The 16,477-nt window shown below is 58.1% G+C and overlaps 1 protein-coding gene across 1 annotated transcript; it reads left to right on the forward strand.

Moving 5' to 3' along the window:
- The first annotated feature begins 808 nt into the window (after positions 1-808).
- SOX18 (SRY-box transcription factor 18) lies at positions 809-4,421 on the forward strand. Its single transcript, XM_032198328.1, has 2 exons — positions 809-1,395; positions 3,446-4,421. Exons 1-2 carry the CDS (start codon positions 987-989, stop codon positions 4,294-4,296), a joined length of 1,260 nt encoding a protein of 419 aa, XP_032054219.1. The 5' UTR covers positions 809-986; the 3' UTR covers positions 4,297-4,421.
- Positions 4,422-16,477: the final 12,056 nt, after the last annotated feature.

Consider the following 16,477-nt stretch of genomic DNA (forward strand, 5'->3'; position numbering starts at 1 on the left):
TGCTGTTCGTCCTGCCGGTGATGCCACCGTTCCTCAAAAGTGCCTAAGCCACCAGGGCTGCGTTTCTTTGGATGTGAAGGGATCTGAAAATCAAGGGGAAATTTCTCCAGCCATCCCCGAGAGCCCCACTGGGGTATTGCCGGGGGAAGAGGGCTCGCCCCTGCCTCCAGCCCAAGGCTGCTCCTGACCCCGAGCGGCGAAGGCTGGCCAAAACACACACACGAAAGGAGTCGTAAGAAAAATAAACGCCAAGCCCCAGGCATCCCCGTCCCCCTGCAAACACGCAGCAAATCTAAACACTTCCCCGGGGCTGCGGGAGGCTCTGGCAGACTTCAAGTAGCCAGAAAAGGGGCTTGAAAGAAAAAAATAAAAAAAGAAGGAAAAAAAATAAAAAAAAAAGAAGGAAAAAAAAAATAAAGAAAGAAAAAGAAGGAAAAGGAGGGAGACAAAAAAAATGAATAGCCCTCCTCCTTGGGAGGAAGGGAACCGGGTAGCGGCGTCCACACCGGTCCCAACCCAGCCCTCCCCAGGCGGCTTCTTCCTGCCTGTGCCTGGGGACGCCCCCCTTCCTCTTCCTCCTCCTCCTCCTCCTCCCCCTCATCGCCTCCTCCTCCTCCTCCTCTTCTCCCTCTCCCTCTCCTCCTCCTCCTCCTCCTCCTCCTCCTCCCCTTCGCCCCGCTGATTGGTCCACCCCGGCTATATTTTGCCCCTTCCAGCCCAGCATCATCCCAAAAGTTTTTTTTTTGGGGGGAAAGGGGAAAAAAAAAAAAAAAAAAAAAAAAAAGAAAAAGAAAAAAAACAAAAAAAGGGCAAAAGAAAAGAAACCAAAAAAAAAAAACCCCACCCCCAGATCCCCCCCTGAAGGCGAGGGAAGCGAGCGGCGGCGCTCCTTGCTCGGCGGCTGCTGGAGCCGGTGGGACGCAGCGGGGACTCGATTCTCTCTCCGGCACCCGCTCGGGTCGGACACAAAGTGCTGTCCAGCTGGAATGAATATATCTGAGTCAAACTACTGCCGAGAGGAGATATCGCAACCCCGGGGCGACTGTTCATGGGTCACCGCCGCCGTGCCGGCCGCTGAGCCCGGGCTCGCCTTCGCGCGCCCCCCGGGAGCTGCATCACCCTCCAGCCGCACGCCCAGCCCCGAGCCAAACTTCGCCTTTGGCCCCGGTGCTACGGCTCCCGGTGCGGCCCCCGGCGCGGCCCCCAGCCGTACGCCCAGTCCCGAACCGGGCTATGGATACAGCCCCCCGGCGGGTCGCACCGAAGGCAAGGCCGGCGAGGATTCCCGTATCCGCCGGCCCATGAACGCCTTCATGGTCTGGGCGAAGGATGAGCGCAAGCGGCTGGCGCAGCAGAACCCCGACCTGCACAACGCCGTGCTCAGCAAGATGCTGGGTGAGCGGGCTGGGGCGGCACGGAGAAGGGGAGACGGGGATGGGGGATGCGGGATCGCGGGGATGGGGTTGGTGGGGTGCGGGGTTGGGGGTGTGGGTTGCCGGTTTGGGGTGGCGGGATAGCTGTGATGTAGGGCTGGGGGTGTGGGGTGCCAGGGAACGGGGCTGGGGATGTGGGTTGGAGAGGTACGGGGTATGGGGATGTAGGATTTGAGGCTGTGGGACTCATAGATACGGGGCTGGGGGTGTGGGGTGCCAGGGAACAGGGCTGGGGATGTGAGCTGGGGAGGTATGGGGTAAGGGGATGTAGGATTTGAGGCTGTGGGAGTCACAGATACGGGGCTGGGGGTGTGGGATGCCAAGGTATGAGGCTGGGGATGTGGGCTGCAAAGGTATTAGGGAATGGGGATGTAGGATGTGGGGCTGCAGGACTCACAGATAAAGGGCTGGGGGTGTGGGGTGCCAGGGTATGGGGCTGAGGATGTGGGCTGTGGAGGTGCGGGATATCAGAATGTAGGATTTGAGGCTGTGGGACACAGATACAGGTCTGGGGTTGTAGGATGCCAGGGAACGGGGCTGAGGATGTGGGCTGCAGAGGTACGGGGTATGGGGATGTAGGATGTGGGGCTGTGGGACGCACAGATATGGGGCTGGGCATGGGGACTACATGGGTATGGGGCTGGGGATGAAGCAGTGCAGGGCTGGGGACACGGGCTCCAGGGGTGTGGGGCAGTGGGATGCACACATACAGGGCTGGGGAATGTAGGTTGCTGGGGTATGGGGCTGAGGATGTGGGCTGCAAAGGTTTAGGGCTGCAGGATGCAGGGATAAGGGGCTGGGAATGTGCATTACAAGGTATGGGGCTGGGATGCACAGATACAGGGGTATGGGGCAGTGGGATGCAAAGATATGGGGCTGGGGATGTAGTTTGCTGGGGTAAAGGGCTAAGAACATGGGCTGCAAATGTATAGGGCTGCAGGATGCAGGGATATGGGGCTGGGGACGTGGGGTACACAGCTATGGGGCTGGGGACGTGAGCTGCAAGAGTGCGGGGCTGCAGGATACAGGGACACGGAGCTGCCTGTGGATGGCAGGGGTATGGGGCAGCGGGATGCAGGAATACAGGGCTGGGGACGCAGGCTGTAGGGTACGGGGTGTCGGGATGTAGGCTGTGAGAGTACGGGGCTGTGGAGTGCAGGCTGCGAGGAGACGAGGCAGTGGGATTAGGGGAAGGACAGGGGAGAGGCTGGAAGGGGACAGGACTGCGGGATGGCGACTGAGGATATAGGGCTGCAGGGACGGGGAGCTGCGGGATGTGGGCTGTGAGGTTAGAGGGTTGTGGCAGGCAGCCCCTGAGGATATGGGACCAAAGGATGCAGGGATGTCGGGCTGTGGGACCAAGGGCTGCGGGGCGCAGCGCTAACAGTCTGTGGGATTTGGTGTTGTAGGATGCGGGACACCGAGGCTGTGGGATGCGGGGATGCAGGGAAGGCTGTGGGATGTGGGAACACGCAGCTGGGGAGATGCAGGATGCGGGAATACGGGGCTGCAGGATGCGGGGTACACGAGCAAAGGATGCGGGATGTGGGAACACGGGAAGCAGGATATGGGTAGACGGAGCCGCAGGATGCGGGGCTACGGGAAGCAGGATATGGCCAGCTGGGGCAGCAGGATGCAGGGACACGGGGCTGCGGGGCGCAGGGACGGGGGGTTCAGGATACGGGGCTGCAGGGCACACATTTGGGGACAGGATTTTGGGCTGCAGAGGTGCAGGGCTGTGGGGTGGGATGCAGGGAATCGGACACCCCAGGAGGCAGAATCTGGTCCCCCAGTTCCCCGGGGTTTTGCACCCCTGTTCCCCCCTGCACCAAAGCACCGGGCACGCGGGGACAACCCCGCTCGGGGTCCCGCTCCCCGTCCCCAATTTGTGCCAGCACCGGGACCCAGCTCAGGCACAGAGCTTGTCGAGGGACCCCCAACACCCTGTGGGTGCCCCCTCCTCGTGTGCCCCCTCCGGCCGCTCTCACAGAGCTTCGTTTCCCCCTTTCCAGGCCAGTCGTGGAAGGCGCTGAGCGCCAGCGACAAGCGTCCCTTCGTGGAAGAGGCCGAGCGGCTGCGAATCCAGCACCTCCAGGATCACCCCAACTACAAGTACCGCCCGAGGAGAAAGAAGCAAGCCAAGAAAATCAAGAGGATGGAACCCAATATCCTCCTCCATAACCTTTCCCAGCCTTGCAGTGACAACTTCAGCATGAGTCACCACGGCGGCAGCCAGCCGGGCCACCCCCAGCCTCCCCCACTTAACCACTTCAGAGAACTCCACTCCATGGGGTCGGATATTGAAAACTATGGCTTGCCAACTCCTGAGATGTCTCCCTTGGATGTCTTGGAACAGACCGAGCCGGCGTTTTTCCCTCCGCACATGCAGGATGACTGCAACATGATGCCCTTTCGCGGCTACCACCACCATCACCAGATGGAGTTTCCCCAGGAGAAGTGCATCGGGCGGGACGTGGCCGTGCCCTATGCGCAGACCCCGTCGCACTTGGCCGACGCCATGAGGACTCCCCATCCCTCCAGCATATACTACAACCAGATGTGCTCGGGGACTCAGAACGGGCTTTCCGCCCACCTGGGCCAGCTCTCGCCCCCGCCCGAAGCCCACCACATGGAGAGCGTGGATCACTTGAACCAAAGCGAGCTGTGGACGGACGTTGACCGCAACGAGTTCGATCAGTATTTGAACATGAGCAGGACTCGTCCCGACGCCTCGGGACTCCCTTACCACGTCTCCCTCTCCAAAGTGACTCCTAGAAGCATCTCCTGCGAGGAGAGCAGCTTGATATCCGCCCTGTCCGACGCCAGCAGCGCCGTTTATTACAGCCCCTGCATCACCGGTTAGGTTGGCCCCACCGTGCCACGTGCTCACCGTGCGAGAGCCCCGGCAGCGCCCGCTCTCCATCCGAACCGAGAAGCCATCCTCCTTTAACCACGAGCTCCATAATATTTAGAGTATCTCATTAAATGCATCGCTTTCTTTTTTTCTCTCTCTCTTTTTTTTTTTTTTTAAAGAAAAACAATCAATCATGCTGAACTCACTGATATACCGTATGCCTATATAACACATAGACGCCTTTCCAAAGCAAGGTTAACGCACGCACTAGCCTGCCCGCTGCTCTCCCTGCCCTCTCGGCGGGGCTCAGCTGCAGCTCCCGACCAGTTCGGGGGCGTTTTTAGGCGAACTACAGTGAATCCTGCCTGAAACAACTACTAACAGGACGACCAGAGCCGCCTGCCCCACTATCTAACCCCGGGGCAGGCGAACTCACGCAGGGGGGGAGACTTTAGGAAGCCTTTGCAGGGGCCGTGGAAGACTCGGTGCCCAGTAGTGGTGGTCTTTAGGACAGTTTTTACTGTATTCTCAGCAATATATTTTAATTGGGCAACAAAACTATATTTTTACTAAGCATTTTTTTTATATATAAAATGATATTTAATGTCTTCGTCGTTGTTTTTGGTTTTTTGTTTTTTTTTTTTTTATTATTAGACTTTTAAAAAAAATAAATCAAGGGATATCCATGAGATCTAAAGCATTTATGTAGCAAAGCTGGATTTAAAAAAAAAAAAAAAAAAAAAAAAAAAAAAATGAAGAAAAAAAAAAAAGGGGGGGGGAAAGGAGATATTTTGTGAAAAGGGAATGACAATGTAAATATTGTGGAACAATCGACTGGAATTTTGTACAAAAGAAAAATACGACTGCAAACACTTTTATTGTCTAGAACTGTAAGGAGAGCAAACTGTTTGATACTGGTTAATTATTAAAACATCTTCAGCTAATTGCTCCCATCTTGTGCGCTTGTTGTGTGAACACATATTTTCCGCAAATCCATGTTGTCCCAACCATTTCCAGATTGCTGTATCCGTTGATGAATGTTCTGACAACCTGGCAGGCTGCGCGGATTCGGGGGCTGCCGCCAGCCGCCTCGGGCTGGGCGCGGGGCCGCGGCTCCGGCAGCGCCCTACGGGGCCGGGGGGGTGCTCGTGGCCGACCCCCGTGCCCACCGATGCGCCCTGCGGGAGAAAGCAGCTGTTCTCAGATACACGGCATCTAATAAAACCTGCCATATCCTCCTCTCGAGCCATGCCTTCGTGTGGTTATTACCCTGAGCCGGCGGGGCGGTGGGGAGGGGGAAGGCGTCGCCGCGCGCTCGCCCCGTTTTCCTGCGAAACTGCCCCAAAATCGAGTCCGTTCTCTCCAAACTCTCAACGCATTCACTCACAGCATCCTCATTGGAGCTCCCAAACCCTCCCAGCTGCCTTCCTGCCCAGGTGACAGAGGGTCCTCCCTTCTCCTGTCCCCACCAAGCACCCCCCGTCCCGGCCCTGCACGCCCCGTTGCGCACGGCTCTTGGTGCTAAAGGCAGCGCTTGCGACCCCCAGGTCGGAGAAGCAGAGCTGACAATCTGTTGCATAAAACGCTGGTGGCATCCGTTCCTTGAACGATGAGTGATTTAAACCAGGCTGATATAGCCAAAAAAGGCTATTAAAGAAAAAAAAAAATGAATAGAAGAAGAGTTTTTTGTTGTTGTTGTTGGCAAAGAATTGCCTTTTAGGGGAAATGGATATTTAACAAATGACATTAATTTTCGAGCTTCTCCTAAATTAAATTCACATTAGTGTTAACAGGACTAAATCCTGACTCACTTTTTTTTATGTGAAGTGCTAATAAAATGAACCCGTTTGGGGGCTGGCGATGCGTTCCCATTAAACGGCAGAAACGAACCTCATTGTGTTGCCATATACAGTATGTAAAAAGGGGGAATACATGGAAAAATGACATCATTACCTACACGGGAGGGCTGGCGGCCGGCCGCGAGTGGTGTGTCCGACGTGTGCCAGAATCGGAGCTGAAACAAACAAACAAAACACGAAATGAGAAGCATCCTGTGCCGCCGCCGATGACTATGAAAGGAAGCAGCCTTCTATAGGCTCCGTCCCGCGCCGGTCCCAGCAGCAGCCCGAGAGGAAGGAGACGAGGGATAAAAAAGAAAAGCCCTGACTTCTTTTCCAGGTACCTTCCCCGCGAGCATGCGATCATTTCCTGCGATTAAGGAGCATCGCTCCAAACGCCCCGCGCCCCTCTGCCCGCAGCGCCCGGGGGAAGGCGGCGGCGTGGCAGGGCGCAGAGGAAGCCTCGGGTGATTTTTCTGCAGCAGAAATCCCCTGCCTTCCCCGTCGCTGGCTCCTCGGGCCGTGCCAGGCTCCCAGCTCGCAGGGCAGGAAGCCCCGGGGTGGTTTTCAGCTGCTGCTCTTTGCTCTGGAGACGCTGGGATCCGACGTGCCCTCGTTTTAGGGGTGCCCAGGGCTGGGTGTGCGCTGGTTTCCCAAAGCACCTGTGCTGTAAAATTGTTGAAAATGTGGCCCTGTCGTGAGCTGGATGGAGTGGGGTGTCCTCACTTTGTGCCCAAGGATGCTCCACAAAGTCAGGGCAGGTACCAGCAGGCAGGAACCCGCAGTGAGGGCTGGTTATCCCGTTATCCCTCCTCAGCATCACCCCACAAATACATCACTCAGGTACAAACACGGGTCCCCAGCACCAAAATCCCTGCCCTGCACACCCCCAGGTGGCACCCGGGGTTCCCTCCTTGCTGAATGCCCACGGACAGCAGCGAGCACAGCACCCTGCCCCAGAGACACAACGCGGTGCCATCGCTGCTGCGGCGCTCTGAACGCACACAGTGGTGCCAGGGCAATTCGTGGTGGTGCTGGGGCAATTCGTGGTGGTGCTGGGGTGATTTGCAGCAGCCAGAGCTGTCCCTGGACAGACAGACAACCAGCCCAGGATACCTCGCTGGTGGCTCTGGCTCTGCATTCAGCCAAGCTCCCCGTGCCATGCTCCCACACCGCTCCACAGCTCCCAGCAAAACCTTTGCCTCCTCCTGCACAACCCCCCGCCGCCCCGAGCCGTGTGTTTTTATTAATAATAAAGCCTAATTGCAAGCGAGCCCGTGAACAATGCTCTTCTCCCCCCATCCCGCTGGCCAGCCCTACGCCAGGTCGCGGCCAGCGGGGAAACGAGAAAGAAGGAAAATGAGCGAGGAAGAAAACAGGAGCCCAGGTTTGGGTCAGATAACAGGAGGCAGAAGGGCTGGTGCCAGACGATGGTTTCTGGCCAGACCCTGCGGTGATGCTGCTCACTGCTTTGTGCAGCTTTTTTCACCTAACCCTGCCTTTTGGGTGTCAAACACATCAAGAAGCATCCTCAGCGGCTGGACCGGGACCTGCCCTCCAGCCTGGTGCCTCTGTGGGCAGCTTGATCCCAAACCACCGGCGTTTTTGGCAGCAGGGGGGAGGTTTCAGCCCCCCCGGCCCCATTTCTGGCACGAGGCAGGAGGGCTGCATGGCACCCAGGCTGCTCCAGCCCCGTTAGCACAGGCGCTCGCTCCAGCCACCCGTTGCGTTAGGACCGATGGCAAAACCACCTCCTGCGTTCCCCTGGCATCAGCCCTTTGGATTTGTGTGGGTTTGCTCAGTTTTGGGGCCAGATAACAGAGCCACGATGCGGGCAGCTCAGGAGGGAGGCAATCTGTGTCCCGCAGCACCCGGGAGGCTCAGCCTGGCCGCCCCCATCACCTCCCTCTGTCCTGCGGGCGCATCCTGCGCCGCTCGCTGGGGCCGGCGGCGCACGTGGGGCGAGCGCTTTTATTTTTAACATCCTCTCCTTCCCTGCCCCCAGCCCCTTCTGGCCCAGCCGAGGCCAGGAAACAACAGGCGGGCGTTTTATTTCGCTGAGAGCCGGCCGAGGGGTGGTCAGGTGTTGCATGGAAATGGAAATGGACTTTGCTGGAATAGTTTGGGGATGATTTCACTGCTGTTATGGCTCAGGCTGGGGCTGTTACCACGCAGCCCCTTTCTGATTTTTATGACTTAATCTCTCCAAAGCTCCGTGCCTGATGGCTTCGGACTGGGGAGGAGGAGCGAGGGGCTCTTAGCAGGTCGTTACCGCAGAAATGTGGGGGAAGAATTTGACAGGTATATCTAAAAACTGACAGGCGCATCCTGCCGCCTTGCCTGGGGACGGCTGCGGGGTCGGGAAGGGGAGGCAGCCCCAGGACCTGCATGGCTGTGGGCTGGTGGTGGCTGCTCCACGTCCCCTGGGGCTCTGGGGCTGTGGCTCCCCCTGGACTCGCTGCTCCCATGCACCAGGGTGCACTTGTGTGCACCGCGCACACCCGCCCTGCCCTCCCCGTGCCACCTGCCACGGTGCTGCGGTGTGATCATGAGTGTGTGTGCATCCAAAAACACGTGTGTGCAAGCACGTGTGTGTGTGTGCACCAACACGTGTGCATCTGAGCGTAGACGCATTGCTGCGTGCGCCCACGCGTGCACAAATGTGTGCACATCCCCGTGTTTTGGTGTGCATGCAGCTGAGCGTGTGTGTGTGCAAAGCACGTGTCCATTTTATTCTGTCTTATTTTTTAATCTGTTTTTTCTATCTGCACATGTGTGAACCTGCACGTGCATCCATGCGTGTGCCTCTGTGTGTGTGCGCGCATCCGTGTGAGCACATGGATGCGCATCCGTGTCTCCCGGCACCCGCGTGTGCACGCATCTGTAGCCATGTGCACACGCGTGTGTGTGTGTGTGTGTGTGTGTGTGTTCTGCTGGAGGCTCGCTGGTCAGGTTTATAGCCCTTCTGGTTTTTTTTATGGCATTATAGAGTGCTCGATGACATCACCCAAATATTAAAACAGCATGTGCCAGCCGGACCGTCCCGGCAACGCGCAGCTCCGGGCTCGGCGCTCCCCAGGCTGAAGCCAGCAGCGGCCCCGGGGCACCCGCGGGCGGCCGGAGCCGTCCTCGGTGGAGAGCAGCAGGGGAGGGAACGGTGGCACGCGCCCGGGGACGCGCAGCCTGGATGAAGTCATCTCTGCTGGGACTCGGAGGGGGAGTTTGAGCCTCTCAGTCCATGCCGAGTCCCGCATCAGGGCCCCAAACCCCTGCAGCAGGCAGGGGCACCCTTATTTTGGGTGCTCGGAGCCTCCCGTCGCTGCGTCGGAGGGAAGGGGAGGATGCTGTCGGTGCAGTGCCGCGGGTCCCTGTCCCACCCCGTGGCACAAGGCGGCTGCTCCGGAGGTTTTGACGCAGAAAAAGGTCCACCGAAAAAAAATAAAATAAAATAAAATAATAATAATAATGAAATGAAGATTTATCAAAACCAAACCTGTTTGTGGGAAATGGCTCCAAAACATTTCCTGACTGCTCGAGAAAACGAGCGCTGGAAAAAAAAAAAAAAAAAAAAAAAGTTTCCAGTTTTTGTAGATTGGAAGCAAGTTACTCGGAACTGTAACTGCGGTACGCGCCGTAAAGGTTAACCAAAGGGAAGAGGTTGAAGTGTGAAGAAAGGTTTAAAATGTTCCCAGCACAGCCTTTCCCGACTGAGCTGAAGAAAAGGTTGTCTCCGTTTCTCAGCTCCCAAACTTTCCCAAACTTTCTGCTTTGCAGCCCAGTTTGGGAAAGGAAATGTTTTAAAATCTCAACACTTCTTGCAGGACAGGAAAGCCACGGCTTCCTCCGCGGCCCCGATGAGCGGTGCTGAGCTGCAGCTCCTGCCCGTCCCCAGCCCACCCGAACCCCCCCAGGAGCTCTCCCGGGCAATATTCCCTAAATTCTGCCCGCTTCGGTGGGTGTGGGCTCAGCTCCTGGGGCTGAGCTCAGCAGGGAGAGGAAGGCTCAGCAGAGGCTGAGGTTTGCTCGTGGATTTCTGAGCCTTCTTCCTGAAAAACAGCTAGAGAGAGGGTGATTTTTTTCTCCCCATTGCTCTGCTGTGGCTGTGGTGGGCAGATGGGGGCAGCTGCCAGCAGAAAAACGGGTCCGAGGCGTCAAAAAACCTTCAGCCTTTGCAAAAGAAAAAGAAAAGAAGTCAGCAAGGAGTCATTAAGCCCGTCCTTGAAAGGCTTTGCAGCCTGGAACTGATTTTTCCTCAGCATCTCCTCACTCCTGGCATTGCCCACACCCTGCACCAGGTCCCACCACCAGCCCCTGGCCCCTCAGCCCCCAGGTCCCACCACTCACCCAGCAGTGGGAACCCAATGCTCTGGGCCAAAAAGGAGCCAGGTTTGGTCCTCGTTGCGTGCCTCATGGGGCACTCTGGGGGCTTGTTCCACCCAGAAGCTCTTGGCTGGGCTCAGCCCCACAGACACCCAGCCAGAGCCACCTTGTGCTCTTTTTTGGGGCTGAGCCGGTGATGCTGCAATGCACCCAGCGGCTGTAGGGTCATGGGGAAGGTTGGGAGTGTTCTCTGGAGGTCACCTAACACAGCCCAACTCAACACAACTGTTGCAACCAACACAGTCTAACCTAATGCAATGCAACCAGGCCAACACCTCCTAACCCAAGCTTAACCAGCCCTAACCAACCCAACACAACCAACACAACACAACTAACTTACCCCAACCAAATCAATCCACCTAACCCAACCCAAACTAACCTGACCTAAAATAACCTACAAAACCCAGCCTAACCAACCCAACCAACCTAACTCAACCTAACCCAACCTAACCTAATCCAACCTAACCTAACCTGCTTAACCCGTGCTAACCAACCCAACCAACCTAACTCGACCCAACCCAACCAACTCAACCTAGCCTACTGAGCCCAACCTAACCTAATCTAACCTAACCTAACCAAACCTAACCTAATCTAATGAACTTAACCCAGCCTAACCAACCCAACCGACCTAACTCAACCCAACCCAACCCAACCCAACCCAACCAACTCAGCCTAGCCTACTGAATCCAACCTAACCTGACCTAATCTAACCTAACTAACCTAACCTAACCTAACCTAATCTAACCTAACCTAACCAAACCTAACCTAACCTAATCAACTTAACCCAGCCTAACCAACCCAACTGACCTAACTCAACCCAACCCAACCAACTCAACCTAGCCTACTGAATCCAACCTAACCTGACCTAATCTAACCTAACTAACCTAACTAACCTAACCTAACCTAACCTAGCCTAACCTAACCAATTTAACCCAGCCTAACCAACCCAACCAACCTACCTCAACCCAATCAACTCATCCTAGCCTACCCAACCCAACCCAACAAACCCAACCCAACCCCATCTCCCACACAGACCACGTCCACCCATCTCCTTCCGCGCAGCCCTCCTGGGACCCGGCGAGGGTCTCGGTGGACACCTCTCCCTCCTCGTGCTCACTGACCCCAGGGGGTTGAGGCTGGTGGGGAGCTGAATCACGTCCCCCCCGCCGGAGCGGGAGCGTCACAGACTGTCTGAGGCTCGTCAGGAGAGTCAGGCCAGGCCGCGCGGGGCCGCTCTGGGAAGCCATCCAGCCATCCGCTGGAGAGAGGAGTCTGCCTAAAAATGACTCTCCTGGCTCCTCTCCACACTCCGACCGTCCCATATGGAACGAATGTACATTTTCCATCAATTGTTTGTATTTTTCATTTAAAGAAAGAAGGGGAGGGGGGGGGAGACAGAAAGAAAAGGGGCTATACATATATGCGAAGCATCAGTGACAGCAGATAGGCCCCATCGCAGAGAGGGAGAAACACTGGCCGGCGTTCAAGAGACTCAAACGTATGGTATGAAACAATAAATTTTAAGTGTGTTTTGACATATTTGGTGGTCTCTGCCTCGCGCTTAATGAGCGTTGGTCCATGCTACAGGGGAGCCGCGCAGCTCGGGGTGGTTGGCAGGACGTGAGGAAGGGCCGGCGGCCAGCGAGGCCGGAGGTGGACGTCGAGGTGGTCCCGGAGTGCGTGCCCTGAGGGGATGGGGCACGGGGACAGGGCACGGGGATGGGGATTGGGAACAGGGTACGGGGACGAGGCACGGGGATGGGACATGGGGACTGCACCGGCACAACTGGGGGAGGTGATGCTGTAGGAACTGACACACCTTGGTACCCACGGGGGATGAGCTCCATCCTAGCGATGCCAATTTGCAAAAAAAGCAGCATCAGGAGGTGGATCAGGGTTAAAATTGATGGACGGGGTTGCTGCTCGGTGATGTATCCGGGCCGAGCAGCATGCACGGCACAGCAGGGCACGCTCCGGCCCTGCCCCACGTGCTGCTCGGCTTTTTGGGGACCTGGCTTGTGTCTCCGCCGGCTCAGCCCCAGCCTCTCCGCACCGCTGCATCTCTCGGGCTGCAGCAGGAGCACGGGCTCCCACGTCGAGGTGGCTGCGAGGAGCCGGAGAGGAGCTGCAGAAGAGCGGGGAGCGCAGGGCTGCACGCAGCGCGTCCCCCGCGCCGCCCGGCCGCTGTGCCAGGGCTGCCCGGCTCCCCCCGGTGATGGGGTTTGATCAGAAAGATGGACATGAAAGTGGAGCTTGGCTCTGTTTTCTCTCTCATTCAGAACATTCAAAAACTATTAACTGTGGTGGGGGTAAAAAAGCAGCTGGTTTTAATATCGTGCTCTTCCAATTGTGTTTCTCTCTTTTTTTTTTTTTTTTTTGCTTCTCTCTTTTTTTTTTTTTTTTTTTTTTTTTGCTTTTCGCGAGCACTTTAAGTGACATGGTTACATGTATTTGATTAAAAAGCTGTAATTCAACGAGTGCGTTTTCTTGTACTGTACAAAACTGCTTAAAGACACAGGATTTATTTATGGTGGTCTCCTGGTTTTCTAGCTCTGCTGAAAGACAAGATGACAGGGAAATCAAGGAAGGGGGAGACGATAGCGGTAGACACGGAGAAGCGATCCCGTCTGCCTTTCCCAGTGCAGGGAACATGATCAAGTCCTTTCCTCCAGCACAGGAAAAATCCCATTAGCACCGATGTAGGACTCAGCCTGCTGCCACCGGGCTGGTCCTGGGGCCGTCTGCCCACCCTTGGGTGCCCCATGGGTGCGGGTCTGGAGGCGCCAGCCCCTTTTTGGCATCCCTGAGGTTGGGTCTTGGCTCACAGCGGTGTTTGGGGAGCGGCTACAATATCCTCGCTCAATCCACGGGGCTAAAAAGCCTGGAGAAGCAACGTGAGGGTGATGGATGAGGTGGGGACCCCGGGCTGGCAAAGCAGTGACAAAACCCGCTGCGACCCCGGGGGGACATGCAGAGGGACACCCAGGTTTTGGAGACACGGGACCCGGCTCAGGCAGAGCTGTTTCCTCGCCATGCCAGCTCCATGGGATGCTGCCAGCGCGCAGCAGAGCCCATCCCAAGCCAGCAGCTCCAATTCCTAAGGAGGAAAAGGCCTTTATGAGATCCCAGCAAGGAGCCGGGGCCGCTGAGAGCCCGCAATCGCCTCCTGTTAACCCTGGCATCTCCCGGCTCGGTGCCACGCTCGCCTGGATCCTGCTGGGTTTATGCTTCAGAAGAGACGTGCTGGTCCCCAAAAGGCAGCAGGGGTGCAGAGGAGGTGAGGGTAACACAGGGTTGCTCCCAGGGCAATCCCAGCTGTGGTCGGGGCTCACCCCGGTGAGGCTGTGGGGTCCCCTGGCTCTGCACCCCTCGAGCACCCCAATAACCTCATCTCCCAGCCTCCACGGGCCGTGGCACAGCTGCACACAGATTCTCTGCCCCGAGCTGGTCTCTGCTGGCTGCAGCTCTTTGCATTTCCCCGGGCTTGGTGGCTCGTGTGCGTGTGATGCCAGCCCCACTGCGGAAAGCGGCCCCACCCGGGATGGTTTCGCCTCTCGCACCCGGCTTCGCTCACGCACCACAAAACCTCCCCCGGTTCCTGCACCTCTCCTGGCCCTGCACCCGAGGCTGACAGCCCCAGGGACACGGGCACGACAATCCCCGCCACCCAAAGCCACCCGGGGGCACCCTGCCTGTCGCCCCCCATCCCAAATTCCCCATCCCTGCTGGCGGGGACGTTCTGCCCGGCCGCTTCCAGCCGCCTCTTTTCCTTGGCTCGCCCCTGCCCAGGGATCACCTGCAGTTCAGCTGATTTATGAACGGAGAATTTTTCGAGCTCCGTTTCCTTTTCATTGTTGTTTCAGTTGCTGCGCTCGCTTCCGCCCGCCTTTGAATAACTCCTGCCATGCTGCAAGCGATGAGAAAGGCTGCGGGTAAACACTCACACTCGGCCCGCGAGCCGGGCGGACGCACCGGAGGAAAACCCTTCTCCCCACCCCACCGCAGCCCCCGGCCCCAAACCCGAGGTGCCAGCGGGGATTGGGGTGCCCAGGAGCTGCCCCCCTCCCCGGATGGTGCTGGCAGGGAGCAGAGCCCACCAGCACCTCCCCGTTTTCCCACGGGTGAGGTTTGGGAGCAGGGACCCTCCACGCTGGGTGCCAGCACCTCACCCCCCCTCACGTCGCAGCCCCCGGAGGGCTGCAGCCCTTCAGCGCTGTGGTTTTGGGGAATGCAGCCCTGGGTGTTGTGGTGGGACGTGTGGTTTTCCTGGAGGGACCCCGAGAAGTGCCTGGCGGTGGCTTTGTCCCCACGTGGAGGGCAGGGTCCCCCCCCCCTGCCCCCCACATCCCAGGGTGCTGCTCCCAGCCCCGGTCCCACGCTGTGCGTGCCCGCACCGGGGGTGACGTCTGTCCTCACCCCCCAGCAGTGCTGTTACCCACTGGGGTGCAAAGGGGGAGCTCTGGAGAGTTGACTCTGGCTTGATTTACAACAATTAAAAAAAAAAAAGGCAAGGAAACCCATCTGCAATCTCAGCTCACCCCGCAGAGCCCAGCCTCTCCCCTCGCAGGGCGCAGCGGCGCGCCCACCCCCCTCCTGCGCCCACCCGGGGCCACCAAGGAAAACCCCAACACGACCCCATGCCAGGCACCCAGGGCTTGGTCCCCGCGTCCCCCGTGTCCCCCGTGTCCCCCGTGTCCCCGTCCCCATCTCAGCCTGCGCCCATTGTCCTGCCCTTCCTCCCGCCCGCCCCGGGGCCGGGGGAAAACAGGAAGCTCTCCCCAGCGTGCGGCTGCGGAAATGAGACAAACGGGCTGGAGCGGCCGCGAGGACGGCGGGCGGAAGCGGACAGGATATTTGGAACGGCCGGCGAATTCTTGGGCTTATCTCTGCGCCACAGAGGCCCAGGAGTCCTTACAAAACAGCGCCCAGCTGGAGCGAGGCCCGCGGCCGGCACCGGGGCCGGGGCTGCGTCCTCGTCCCGTGGCACCGGGAGCGGTGGCGGGGTGCTGGTGGCAAGGAGGGGACGTCCCCGGCACGGGGAGGGATGGGGACAGTGGGATCCCTGCTCCTGGATCTGCAATGGGTGCCCTTGGAGCAGGTTTTGGGTGCAATCGGTGAGGCTCCTGTGTCCCCATGGTGGTTGCAGAAGGATCCCGATGGCGATGCACCAGCACCCCCAACCCGTTTGCTCCTTTCTAGCCCCTCCAGCTGGTGCTTGCCTGTTTCTGAATTATTTTTCATCATAATGTCCCGTTAGTGACTCGCTTTCAGCACACAGAGCCTGGCTGGGGAATAGAAAAGGGGTCCGGGCTGCCCCAAGATGATGTTCCCACAGCGGTTCCCAAAAGTGGGCCGGGAGGCAGCAAGGTGCTGGGGGAGAGGGGCTGCTGCAGCCATCCCCAGCTCAGTGTTGGGTCTTTGGTGGAGTCAGGCCCCGGTTCATTAATTTATTGTGAAAATTAAGCAGCGGCTCTGCAGCTGGGGCACCCTGGAGAGTGCGAGTGGCACACGACGTGGCACCGCTATCACCGCGTGTCCCCAAACCCACTGGGGGGCATTGACCAGGGCATTTTTGGAGACCGAGAGCGTCGGTGGCACAGGAGATGCCCAGGCACGGGTGGAGGTGCCACCCCACGAGGACACGGGGACACCAGGGCCGCTCGCCCCGCGCCGAGGGCTGCCGAGGGCAGCGGAGCCGAATTTCGCGGCTGTGGGGGGGAAGGGTGTGATGGGTCACTCTGGAAGAGGCTGAGACTCCTCCTCTGCGTGGAGGAAGACAAAGAATGGAAGCGGCTGCACATTGCAACACATCCCCAGCGAGCACAATGGAAATGCCATCCTCCTTCTTGTGAAACAGAAACCTCATATGATCTCGCTGAGGGCTGGAGACGCTCTTGTAGGTCTGGCCGGGATGGTTTTCCACACGCAGGGGAAGGGGGCAGTGGGGACTCTGCGCCCTCCCGCTCCGAGAG

Source organism: Aythya fuligula, chromosome 16 (assembly GCF_009819795.1).
Source record: "Aythya fuligula isolate bAytFul2 chromosome 16, bAytFul2.pri, whole genome shotgun sequence".
NCBI classification, from domain to species: Eukaryota; Metazoa; Chordata; class Aves; order Anseriformes; family Anatidae; genus Aythya; species Aythya fuligula.